At 36.2% G+C, this 13,527-nt stretch overlaps 1 protein-coding gene across 5 annotated transcripts in view; it reads right to left on the reverse strand.

Moving 5' to 3' along the window:
• LOC117410838 (glutaminase kidney isoform, mitochondrial) overlaps positions 1-13,527 on the reverse strand; it is a 40,288-nt gene that overhangs the window by 3,164 nt on the left and 23,597 nt on the right. For 3 of the 5 annotated variants that reach the window (XM_034017748.3, XM_034017721.3, XM_034017711.3), the window contains exons 12-14: positions 11,160-11,336; positions 10,627-10,758; positions 8,971-9,063 (exon numbers count right to left, since the gene is read on the reverse strand). In XM_034017748.3, coding sequence (XP_033873639.1) covers positions 8,971-9,063; positions 10,627-10,758; positions 11,160-11,336 — 402 coding nt within the window. Of the gene's footprint in view, positions 1-4,915; positions 6,664-8,970; positions 9,064-10,626; positions 10,759-11,159; positions 11,337-13,527 lie in introns of those variants that run through there. The other 2 variants (XM_034017739.3, XM_034017731.3) reach the window with 2 other exon arrangements.

A 13,527-nucleotide genomic window follows, 5' to 3' on the forward strand; every position in this document is an offset into this window, starting at 1 on the left:
TCTGCGCTGTGCTTTCAAATGAACAGAATTTAACCGTGCTTATTTTAAACCACCACTGGGTGGCAGTAGGTGTCCTTGTTTAAGCTGTTCACAGTGCAATAACAAACAAGAAAGAGGTTTCAAGAGACTGCTGGTGCTTCAAAAAGCAGTGAAATAAATCAACTTGTACTGTGTGAACCTGTTGAGAGCCAGTCACATGGAGATCCACATCTACAGTCTCATGACAGCCACCACTATGCTGCACGAGTCATAAACATGCAGTAAACTGAGACACGCTTATTTGACTCATGCACATGCATTCGATGGGGCCCATTTTTCTCAGAGATTTATTTGCTTTTCTTAAATTACGGAGATACCAGTTTTTCTGGGGCAGATATTACAACAAATCTCCCTCAATCTGTAAGCTTGTGTATCTGCAATGTTCATTTGCTATATTTACCAAATCATATTTACCACTTTGGTACTTTCAATATTGACGATGCATAACAAATAATAACCTGAAGACCGTGGAAACAGAACACCCTTTAGCATTATAATACCACCACTACCCTGCTAGAAGAACTGAAGTATACCTCATGTTGAGTGCACTTATTATCCTGTAGTCTACTCTAGAACAATACAGTGAATGAAATAATTAAGCTGCAACTTGTATCAAACCCATTCATTTTGTAATATAACTCTTCATGACTCTGACTGGAGGTAGTGGTACGAAGTCTAAACCAAGCCTGCAGCAGAACATGTTTAAATCTAGAATTAAAGCAAGTGTAAAAAAGAAAACAAACATTCACCATGCAATACAACCCTCATTTTAATATATATATATATATTACACACACACACTAAAATATTGAAATAATATGGTAAGTATGGACTGGCACAGATCTCTGCTACCGACTGTGCCAGTCCATACTTTACCATATTTCAATTTCCCATGGGCACCTTTACATCGGTTAGGATAATTCTACTATTCCATACCCACACCAAATCACTCTAAGTGAGCAGTTATCTGCCCCATAACAACTGAATTCCTATTGCAATAGCACCGTCGACTTAAGGGAACTGTCCTGGGAAATAGACACGAACAAGTTAAGTGATTAGGTTCAGAATTAGAGATGCTGATTTACAATAAGATTTACTGTAAATAGACGTCTATGGCCTTGAGGTGTCTCCAAATGTCAAAGCCGATGAAGGATTTGAATGTTAATCGTTCTAAAACCTTTAGAGCTAAATAACTTTGGATTTGAAAGATGCAACTACAAGTTATTAAAATACTTACGTATTCAAGAGATTTTCTCAAATTAGTAAAAAGCAACAGTCTGGAATAGTTTAAAAAATACAATTTAAAATCCATCAAAACAGGCTAAAAAAATAATAAATAAAAAACGCCTTAGAATAATAGCTGTCAGATGAAATAATTTAGAACTAAAATCATTGACAATTTTTTTTTTCCAAGCTTGTATTTAGGGAGCAGAACCAGCACACAGTATTTCCCCAAGGACAGTTTGCTTAACTTACATTCTTTAGCCACCACATTGAAATATAACAGGCAATACATGTTTTACAAGGTTAAAATGTCACACCTGTGTTAGTTGATTCAGCAAAGCATTTTATTTAGCAAAGCAGAGCACAATTCCCCATGCATTTGCTAATCGCACATAAGCCAAAATGGAAGGATGCCAGAGCACAATGCACGTACTGATCAGGGAAAGACACAGAGGAGCTACCCACAGACAACAAGGAAATAAATCAAAGGTAATCAGGGTCACCAGGTGCACAGAGAATTTTAAAACCGGGGTTGTTTTCCTTGGTTTACCTGAACCCTCTCTGGTTAGTAATTGTACTGTATCTTAAATTCTGGTTAACCCACCTAGTTGTGTTATTATTAAATACAGCCAAGCCTATATTAAAAGACTTCTTTCTACGGTGAGCCACCCAGTTAATTATCTTATTTTTAAATTGTGGTTAGGGGTTCTGATTTAGGGGTACCCCCGAAATGTTTTTGTAAAAATTAGGGTTCAGCCCCATTTCACTTGAAAATGATGTCCAATGATGTTGTTTTGATTCAGCATCATTCCTAATATATTCACGATTTCTAGTGTTTTGTCCAGCTATTATATTATGGGCTGAAACATAACTTGAAGCATGCAGGTGCGGATAACAAATAGTATGAAGAACAGAGAAGTCAACCCTGAGGCTTAATTGCTAGCCAGTGCAAGTTGAGGCCTGCTGATGCAAAGTGATGCTGGCAAATATTTAACAGGGTCTGGTTTAACTCAGGCCAAGGCAAAGCCTGAAAAGCTGCACTGTTCCCATTATATAATGCTGCTGCCTTCAAAACTCATTTGGACACATGTTTTACTCAATAAATATTAACTGCTGTGGCAGCAATAAAGTGGGTATCTATTGCCTGGCAAACTGAATGTGTGACTCATGTGAGAACATCATTGAATAGTTTGAAATCTTAGTATAGAAACATTCAATTGAGGAGTTAAACAAGTTATAATCCTAACAACTTCTGACTTTAAATAAAAAAGAAAACTACCTATACTTCAAAGCTCTACACTTATTTAAACATTTTATTGGCAGCAGTCTAATTAATTAAGTAACAGGAAGCATATAATAACCTATGCACAGTAAAACATTGATACAATGCTCCCCCTTTATAACTATGTAATCGGGAGCCATTGTTAAGAGGCCATACTATCTGAGTTCCGCCTTATAATGAGACTACTAGTGTTAGTGTAATGGCATTATGGGGCCAATGGGAGCCATGACTGGACTGCCTTATAACCTGTTCCGCAGTATAAAGGGCTATCTTGTAAAAGGGGGAGCACTGTACATGCGACAGAATGATAAAAGATTAAATGTATAAAACATTTTGTTTTTAGTTTGAGACAAATAAAATAAGGTTAAACATAAAATGATGTGATAAAAATGCAAGCAGACCACCATTTCAGATGATGCCTCCACTAAAACGTACTGCAATGTTGGTCTGCTGGACTTGAGAAAGTGACCAACAACCTGAAACAAGAAATGTTTACATCTACATTTGTTTCTTGAAGATACAGAGGATAACAGTGCCAAAAATAAAGACTGCAGCACCTAACAATTGGATCCTAGATCAGGGTGCTGGCATTGTTTGGTGTTCAAATGGCAAAAGTATTCTACCAGTATTATCTATTTTTAAATGTTGTATTTTTGAATGCATAGCCCACCATGCAGTGTGAAGAGAAAAACATTCACCCCTTCAAAACTTGTGTTTTCAAGTCCTAATCCTATGAACACAATAATTATTTTATTCAAGTAAACTTTTATGGTAATTTCAATATTTGCAACTGCCCCAGATTTTTGGTCAGAGGTTAAAAAGGGACACAATTACAGAAATGTTTATAAATACATCCATGAACTCGTCAGACTTGAACACATCACTGTGAATAATCAAGCATTTTTTTTTTTTTTTAACCATAAATTACAAAAATAAAAAAAAACGTGAAAGTGGGATTTAAAATAATTTATTAAAACAATACAAAATAGGCATGCTGCAAAACAATTATGCAAAAAAAAAATGCAAAAGCAAAAATTACAGTATTTTCTCAAAACATGAAAAAATAGTTAAATATGCAACATAACATTTAGAACATGTGAACAAACTCACAACATTTCAAATAATACCTTGATATCTGTTTCCTGGTGAAAACGCATGCAAAAACCTAATTCTAGCAAATTGTATGTGCAAGATTTTTCATCCTACTTAAATGAAAAAACTGCTAATTGTCGTCACGCCAAATTGGTTATTGCCACTATTTTTAAACCCTATGACTTAAATGCTAAATTAGAACTGTCCATAATATATGCCTAATTCCTTCATTATCTTTCCAGTTCACGGCATGTTTTTGTCTCAAGATGATATCTCAAGGCAATATTCATAAGAAATTGACACTTTTTTTTCTGTTCCTATACTGGTAACAGAAAACCCCACTATATTGAAACAATTAAATTTGAAAAAAAGAATATAGTTGTGCTTCTTTTACACACACAAAAGAAATGCGTGGTCATTGAATGCATTTGGCCAGGTTAGGATAATACTCTTTTCTGTATACTGAAATTACAAACAATGATCCGATGGTATGTAAGTTTTGTATATAAAGTAAGTTTTTATTTCTTCCACAATAACAGCATTAGGATGTTTTTGTATGATTTGATTTTCTCATTGTGTAAAGTCTAAAGAGAAAGTACATTTACCAGGCACATAATATCCTGCAGCACATTTAAGACCTCTGTCTATAGCATTGTACTGTATTTACGGTACCTCTTATAGGAACCCTCTGCATATACTGCATGTTTGAAACAAAGCCATGTGAGAAAACATTTTGTGCAAATGTCTGCTATTTTAAAATACTTAAGTAGATATAGCAAATACTGATGCAATGCAAGGAAAGTATATAAAGATTTTCCCTTTTAGTAGAATATTGCTTCAGGGGTGTGCAATTAAAAAACTAAAATAAAAAAACTCCTTGTCCAAGAGTCAAAATGCTAGAAAAATCTACTTGTCCTTCTGATAAATCTACTTGCCCCCTCACCATCGCACAAAACACACACAAAAAAGTAGAATATAACTTGTAGGATTTTGGTTTTATTTAACGGTGAACACAATCAATCAATTAGTGATTAACAGGGGCAGAGTTAGCCATGTAGCTTGACTTGTTCACTAAGTTCTTCAAGATACACAAAAGGTTCCAACAAATGTATAACATACTTTAAGGAAATGTTCCTTTCATGTGTAGTTTGGAACACATTTGCTAGTAAATTTAAGTAATATACTAAGAGTACAACTATAATAAACAATAGCTGGAGTTCTTGAAATATAAAAAATAGCTTCTGCCTGTCCCCCTGCCCCCCCCCCCACCACCACCACCACCACCACCACCACTTTCTCTATAAGCTGAATCCAACTCCTGAGTGTTTTAGTTTGTTGCATCACAGATACGAAATCACTGCCAACTATTACTGCTGCTTTGTGGAATTCTGATTTTTCTTGATATTCTTTCAGTTTTGTACATGCTGAACCCCAGATTTTTAAAGTACTTGTGCATAACCTGTCAAGTTTCTCTGCAATTTTCACTGTTTTTCTACCAAAATACACACAATATTTACAGTAGGCTCCATCAAATTCTTTTGACTGATAGAGCCTATTTTCTTTCTTTTGTTTATTTCTATTATATACTTCTATTTTTTTACAACGTACAAGATTTTACAGCTATTTTCCCTCATCTAACATCTTGTCCCATGATGGCTAACTGGAACACTGCTGCAGCAGGGGGATCCTGGTTTAACACCCTGATGGCTTTTTTTTTTTGGAGGGCAACATTCTTTCCCTGCACTACTCTCACTGAAAAATAAATACATAACTGAATTAACACAAGCACATTGCCATGAGAGTTACAGTCTGTATTTTATTTTAAAATAGTCTAGTAAAAAAAACCTTTAAAATATGGAAACATGGTAAATGGCAAACTAGGTTAGCAACACTAAAAATCTAAAGAAAAAAAAATTAAATTTTTTGCTTGGGAAAGTTTGTCCTTAAACTTGACTAGATTGCTGCATTTAATGTTAGGTTCATGTATTAAGAAAGCAGTATCACGGATTTGCTAAATTTACAAAAACCCTCTATAATACCGTCAGTTTAAAAGATTAGTCTGTGCTTTGCCAGAGGCTCTCTTGGCAGCCATTTCTGGGTTTCTTTGTAACCAGTAGAAGATCAGTTTTTTCCACAGCAAGCCAATAAGGGAAAAAAAAGGTTTGTGTAGGTGCTACACTTCTGCAATTCAGTTTTCAGAAACGTACGCAGCTCTCTAGAAATATACCCGGAGTGTTTTTATAGCAACAGAACTAACAAAGAAAAAATAAATTAAAAAAAATCCAACGGGTAAAGTACAACGGCAAAACTTGTGCCTGACGTAAATCTTGTTGCCCCAGGTGTTAGGCGATAGGAATTGCACACCCCTGTGCTTTAAGACCTATTTTCAAATAGTTGAAAAAAACTGTAACCCCATTCTCCACAAAATAACTTATAAATAATTATGGAATCAAAAAATAAACCAGAAATATGTGCAATATTACGGATAATAACACTAGTTTCAAGGTTAGTGTGAATTATCCTAAAATGCACTTGCTTCATATACCTTTCCTTTCTTTGGGTTCTGTTCTTAAATTAAGTGTAAATATATCAGAACATTTACACACTAACTTAAAACACAATTGGGATAACACATTCTAAGCCCCAACTTTCCTCCTGGTCTTTGGCATTCAGATATATTTACACAATTTACATTATTAAAGCACACATATATAATAAGTGCAAATAAGCAATAGAGATGTACACAGTGTTGCACAATACAATAATTACAATAACCCACAAGTCCTGAATGGAATAAATACTTTTTAAAACTGGTTTAATGAGCTAGAGATGTCAAGAGGATAAACCGGAGAGCATTTTGAAACGAGACCCCTCTCATTAGCTGCGGTCGCCACATTCTCCATTCTATACACTACACTTGTAGATGTGTCCTCATTGGACTCAGGCGACACTTTTTTCCACACAGTATCTTTAAGAGCTAGCTCTTGCTGAAGACTTTCATAGTCCATTGGTCCTTTGGGATGCTGCTGTTTTAACCAACATGAATAGTGAATTAGTTTTCTTGAATGCATGGGCATGGCATTGATATTCTGCAAAAACACCAATTTTGTTTTGTATACAAAAACTTCTAAAATGTTAAAGATTTAACAAGTTTAAATAATGAGTAAAATAAGGTCAGTACATTGGATGTCGAGAGATGCATGTTGGACACAATGACCTCATGTCTGGCCCTGTGTCCTGACACTGTCTTAAAGCAGCACAGTTAATTATTTCTGTAAGATTTTAACCCAGGGAAAAAAAAATATATATATATAATTACACACACACACACACACACTACCAGTCAAAAGTTTTAGAACACCTCAATTTTTCCAGTTTTTATTGAAATTTACGCAGTTTAATGTCTCAATGTACTCTGAAATTAAAGCATAGAACAAATAAACAATTGGAGATAAAAAATAAATCATGGAATCGTTTTGTTTAACACAGTTTAATCTAAATTTTTGACTCAAAGTAGCCTCCTTTTGCAGATATAACAGCCGAACACACTCGTGGCATTCTTTCTACAATGGAAATCAAATATTGTTCGGAAAGTTCTTCCCAACACTGTTGCAGAAGTTCCCACAAATGTGTTGCACTTGTAGGTTGCTTTGCTTTCACCCTTCTGTCCAGTTCATCCCAAACCAGCTCGATGGGGTTTAAGTCTGGAGACTGTGCTGGCCATTCCATGATTTGAAGCCTACCGTCTTGTTCTTTTCTTCTAAGGTAGTTCTGACATAGCCTGGAGGTATGTTTTGGGTCATTATCTTGCTGTAGGATGAACCCCTGACCAACTAGGCGTATACCAGAGGGTATTGCATGGTGCTGCAAAATGCTGTGGTAGCAGTTTTGGTTCAGGGTGCCACTCACTCTGTGCAAGTTGCCGATTCTGGATCCAGCAAAAGAGCCCCAGACCATCGCGCTTCCTCCTCCATGTTTGACAGTTGGTGTCACACACCGAGGAATCATCCTTTCTTTCGCCTACTCGACGGAGTACAGAAACCCTGCGTGATGAACCGAAGATTTCAATAAGTCCATAAGACCTTCTTCCAGTCTTCAGTAGTCCACTGGCGGTGCCTCAAGGCCCAGGCAAGCCTCTTTTTCTTATTTTGCCATCTTAGCAATGGCTTTCTTACTGCCACTCGACCTGTCAAACCTGCAGCTCGAAGTCTTCTCTTCACAGTTGAAACTGAGACTTGCTTACTTCGACCAGTGTTAAGCTGTGCTTGAAGCTGTTGTCCTGTGAGCCGCCTATCACGCAAGCTGTTGACTCTCAGAAACTTGTCTTCTGATTCTGTTGTGGCTTTGGGTCTGCCAGACCTCTTCCTGTCAGAGTTTCCTCCAGTTTCCAAGTGCCTTTTGATGGTGTAGGAAACTGTACTCACTGACACCTTGGCTTTCTTTGCAATTTCTCTAAAGGAAAGACCTACACTTTTAAGGGTTATAATGGTCTGTCTGTCTTCCTTTGTTAATTGCCTTTTTCTCGCCATTATGAGAGCAATATACTACTTCCTGCAGTACAATACTGTCCAAATAATGCTTAAGAGGGTGTAGTAACACAGTCTGTTCCAACACTGCTTTTATACAGACAGAGGGTCTGTAAGTAATCAACAAAAGTTGGGACACCTGTAGGAATTGTTAGCATCAACTTTCAAGGCTTAATTTACTTCCATTGCTGCAGAACAGCTGTAAGTTGTTAACCCATTACTTGTTCCCTGAAAAAGGCCTTTTTGTATAACTCTGAAATGTACATTATTTTTCAGTTTTTGGTAACCTAAACTTTTTTTTTTTTTAACCTCTGGCAGTTTACCGCTTACCTTTGTACCATTTCAGGTTATTCACTGGACTTGAACTGCTTAAATTTCAATAAAAACTGGAAAAATGGTGGTGTTCTAAAACTTTTGACCGGTAGTGTATATATATAGATTACTGCAATAATGGTGCAACTATTGAGACAGATTTGTTTCAATGTAATTAATACAAAATCGCTAATGAAGTGTTCATTTAATCAAAATAAATATTACACTGGACTTTTCCAAAAAAAAAATTTTCAGCTAACACAATTGGCCTCCCCCCAAATCAATGTAAACATGTTCTTTAGCCTTGGCCTCTTCAGAGTAACCAAAAATGACCGAAATGTATAGCAGGCCAGACTGAAACATCTCGATACAATATTGATCATCTAAATGGGTTTCTTAACATAATGTTCATGATGTCAGCGACTAGTCCCTGGTGGTCCTCGCATACATAGTGTAGTTCTAAGAGAAGGCACTTGAAGTTTCTGTTTGACTTACCCTTTGGTCCCCACCCTCCCTGCGGGGGTCAAGTTTCTTTGCAAAGTGCCTCAGATTGTCGTAATTGTGGAAATTGCACAATGACACCAGATCCTGAAATACAAAACAAGTTGCTGCAAGTGGTACATTAAACTTGTTACAAGCTCTGTATAAATGCTTGTTTATCATGAGGCTTTTCTACGTGCACGGTCAATTAGTCAAAAGGCACTATAAATCACTATTCTACCTCTGAGTTCACAGAGGTCATTTGGTATCTAATCTTGTTCAAAGCCTATAGGGCCATATTTTGAAGTGAACGTTTCCAGAGGAATACAACTGTACCAAACTAACCAAAAAAAAAAAAAAAAAAAAAAGATACAAGGATATTCAAACTCAAAGAAACCTCAATTAACCCAAAAAGTGTATTGCTTAACATGTTTGGCTATCTTGAGTGTCCAGCATATATCATCAAATGCAGTTTGTTTGGGCATGTTCCCTCTATAATTTAAATAACATCAAGCTGAGCGATAGCTATTGATGGCCTGTGGTGTCTTGAGTGTGTTGAATTAAAATGCCTATCACTACAATAAACTACAATAAACTACAATAAACTTCAGTTCGAAAAAGACATGGTTTAAACTCTGCTTGTTTGCAGGAGGTTCAGTTTCTTGAAATAATGTATTCCCATTCCTTATGTGACCTACAATAAAATGCAACCAAATTACAGTACAACATAAGAGTGCATACTTCCTGTATACTTAACCCCATGCAAGGATCAAGGGTTATTGTACATCTATTGTTATTGTCTATTTATAAATGTATAATGGAGTATTAGTATTATAAATGAAGACTTCTTTGCAATAGAACTAATATTTGAATTCATATGCAATTATTTTTATAATTCCAACCACATATGGTTTCCAGTTTACTCATATGACTGTGGTGTAACTAATATCTACTTTTGGAAATGCTGATGATCTTAGCATCACAATCTCAGTTATTATCTGGTCAGCCTTCATTAAGCATCTCTTACAAAGGACGCTTCTAGCTAGGCTGGCAGAGACAACCAAAGATGGTTTAGTACCTAAACTCCCACACTTTTTTGCTATAGAAACTGTACTGATGCAGGAAAGAATTCACACAGGATTAGGTCAAAAAGATGCATTTTATGAACAGTAAATTACTCTTCATGAGTTTAAGTGACTATTAATTACTAACCAAATCACACCACACTAATTTGATTATTGTAAAAAAAAGTTATTTGAAAATATTTGAGCTGGGAGTCGATATAATTATTTGTTGTTTGCTTGCGTCATAAAAAAACAAATGCTTGGTTAATTTAGATTATGCTTATAAGATCAGCATTTCCTGGACTTTATTATTGGAGTAAGTATAATTTTACAGACATGAAGACAGCGCAGCTCCAAAAAGTATTTGTTTCTTCCCATACAAATTTCCAGGGACCATTTGCTGCCAACAACTGACAGAGTTTATAAAGTGAAATATAATTCTTAATGAAAGCTTACTTGTGGAACAGAATGCCCGTTAATGGTAAATGCATTTTATATTCAAAAGTACTGTATGTAAAATGAGAAATCTGGCACAAATGTTCACATTCCTCCCAAATTAAGCCTTATGGTATGTGTAAAAGCTTGGATTTCCTTAGCAATCACTTACTGTGCAGAACTGAATGCCCCTGACACTGTTGCCAAGTTTATCCAGTGGAGGCGACCAGCACATGACTCCCATCACATTGGGTACAACGAGTAGAATACCACCAGCAACACCAGACTTAGCTGGAAGTCCCACCTACATGAGCAAAAACATTGAAAAACATTACCACTGTATCCAAACCATCCATTTTAACACTTGCCTAATGAATTTGTAAAAAAAAAAAAGTTTATAATTTCTTTGCACATATCTGGCAATAATATTGTTATAAATACATTCTCAACATTCCCAGTCTACTGAAATATGATCTAGCTTCAAAAATCCTTCCAAGTTCAGTCCAGTGTAAAATCAAGAGTTCATATATTTGTTTGATTTATTAAAGGTCAATACCTTCACACTATTCGTGGCTGTTTTATTATAAGCTTCTGGAATATCTGCTATGTACACAAGGGAGGCTGAAAACCCTGTAATGTTTGTTTTGGAAGTTTTCTCTGGCTGTGCCTCCGACATTAACAGTTAACATCAAGGACTCTACTCACATAGAAAGCAAACTGCCCGGAAAAGTCATACATGCCACACGAGTGCATCAAACTTAGCGTGTTCCTGACAGCCTCAGGGCTCAGCACTCGTTCTCCAGTAATTGGACAGAATCCACCATTGGCCAACGTCGCTGCCATTACACTGGCCGACTCAGAGGTCACTTCAAGGGAACACAGCTATAGGAAATTAGGGGAAAGGAAATGTCTTAGAATGAAGAAACAAAATACAAGAATATGAATGCAAAAATGTACTTGTTTTATAACCCAATACATCTTTAGCAAATAGTTTATGTATTGTTGTTATGCTAACTCTGCACAAATAACAGTTCAAAGCTTTGAAAGAAATAAAATGAAGCACAAAGTCCTGCCTTTTTCAAACCCTTTTTTCATATGTTCATTGTTTCGTAATACCCCTTAAATAATCTCTCAAAACAGAGGTAGTGATTCCACAGCGTAGAGCAAACACTAAAAATCCCTCCTTAAGCATTAGAAAGTGAATGTACACCAATATTAACTAGATCATGCTGCAAGACTAAGTTTGTGTGTAGATATAGATATCACTAGAGCTCAGAATTAAAAATGGAAAGTATCATTTGGTGTCCAATTATACTTTTTTTTTTTTTTTTTTAAAAAGACATTTCACTGTGATTACGAATTTTTCACAACACTCATAATATTGTAGCGTACATGGGGGTAAGATGTAGGGGTGAGGGCTGGTAGGTAACGCAATCTAAAACATGAAGACATAAGCATATGCTCCTGCTAGGGAGCCCGGATCTTTTGTACAGTGGTATTGGTGCTACGCTTCAAAGCGGGAGGTCCTGGGTTCACATCCGACCTCCACCTGTGAGAAGCCCCTGCTTGTGGGAACTGAGGTTCATACAAGTCAAACCTGTATTAAGAGACCACTCAAGGGACAGTTTAATAGTGGTCTCAACACAGGTAGTCTCTTAAAAGAGGGCCCATAACTCCGACATGCTTTCCTGTAATTGCGTATGTCTTACATACACTGTAAAAGCCAGAAGACGTAATATGAACAAAAAGAAGTATGTCATTTAATAACATTCATTTGGATAATGCATTTACAAATTATTTTGTGAAAGTAATGAATGCTTGCCTGTCTCGGGTCACACAAAATGTTTTAAATCCTTTGCAAATTTCAATGCCTGTTGTCTGCCTTTCAAGTACATGTTGATTCATTGCATCCTGAAACCAACGCCAACATAAGCATAAAAGTCATTTTTTTGATTACTGCACACATTGTTTGATAAGTAGGGCTTGAATTTTTCGGTGTTTATTTTCCGTTTAACGGTTCGACTTTAAGTTTTAAGCTGCTACATCCTAATTATGAGAACATTCTGTTAAATTAGCGGGAAAGAAAAACAACACAAAAGGCAAGTGCGAGAACGAAATGCTAGTTAAAGTAGCTTCTGAGGGAAGTGATTAATGTCATTGCTTGCTCTTGTGTTCGAATAATGAAGGTGATGAAACAGAATCAGCAAGTCAATCAGGACATCAAGGTAAAAAGAAGCGGCTTTGTTTAGTAATAAACAGCTTTTTCCCCCACCCGAGTTTAATTAAGATATTGATTAAATTGGCTCACGTGAACAAAAATAAAAACTTCAAGCCCTAGTTCTTTCCGTTTTAAAATGCTGTATCTGCGTCTTTCTAGTGCCAAATTTTTCAGCTGTTTTTCTGGCACTTACTGTCTTTACATGTTTAATAACTTTAATTCTGTCATCTAGGGAGGACCTTTTGTTTCTTCACGTTTTCTCTCTTCCTTTACAAGTTGTTGTTTTATTGATTACAGATAAGACAGCTAAAATGATTACCGTATTCCTTTGAATTTAGGACGTACTATTTAAAACCATATTTTTCTTATAACAATAGCCCAGTGTAAGAGTGCTTATACAGGTTTGAGTCAGTTGTTGGGTAAGAGAATTGAGGTCGCTGGTCGCGTTAAGACAGGTGGTTGCTTGATACAGTTAAATAAAAAGCACAAATATCATTGGGAGGAATTTAAAGTGGTGGCTTAGACCAGGTGGTCGCACGAGCAGATTTGACTGTATATATTTATTTATAGATATTTTTTTTCCCCCATAAGGGCAGGAGACAAGATAAATTGGAACTGATTATAAACATCAGGATTGTTTCAGTTTTGTCCATGGGAACAGAATATCCAGCATGGACTACTGGCATTTCAGTTAGACTCTTCAGGCACACATCTGCTTTGTCGATATTTTAGTCCCAGACACATTATTACTGTCTGCCAAAATCTTGCATACAGCACCTCTGGGGGCTAAAGGAACAAAATGTTATCTTGGTCTGGATTAAGTACATGGGAAATTAAAATCTGCAAAAAGAGATT

The sequence above is a fragment of the Acipenser ruthenus genome, chromosome 10, assembly GCF_902713425.1.
Source record: "Acipenser ruthenus chromosome 10, fAciRut3.2 maternal haplotype, whole genome shotgun sequence".
NCBI classification, from domain to species: Eukaryota; Metazoa; Chordata; class Actinopteri; order Acipenseriformes; family Acipenseridae; genus Acipenser; species Acipenser ruthenus.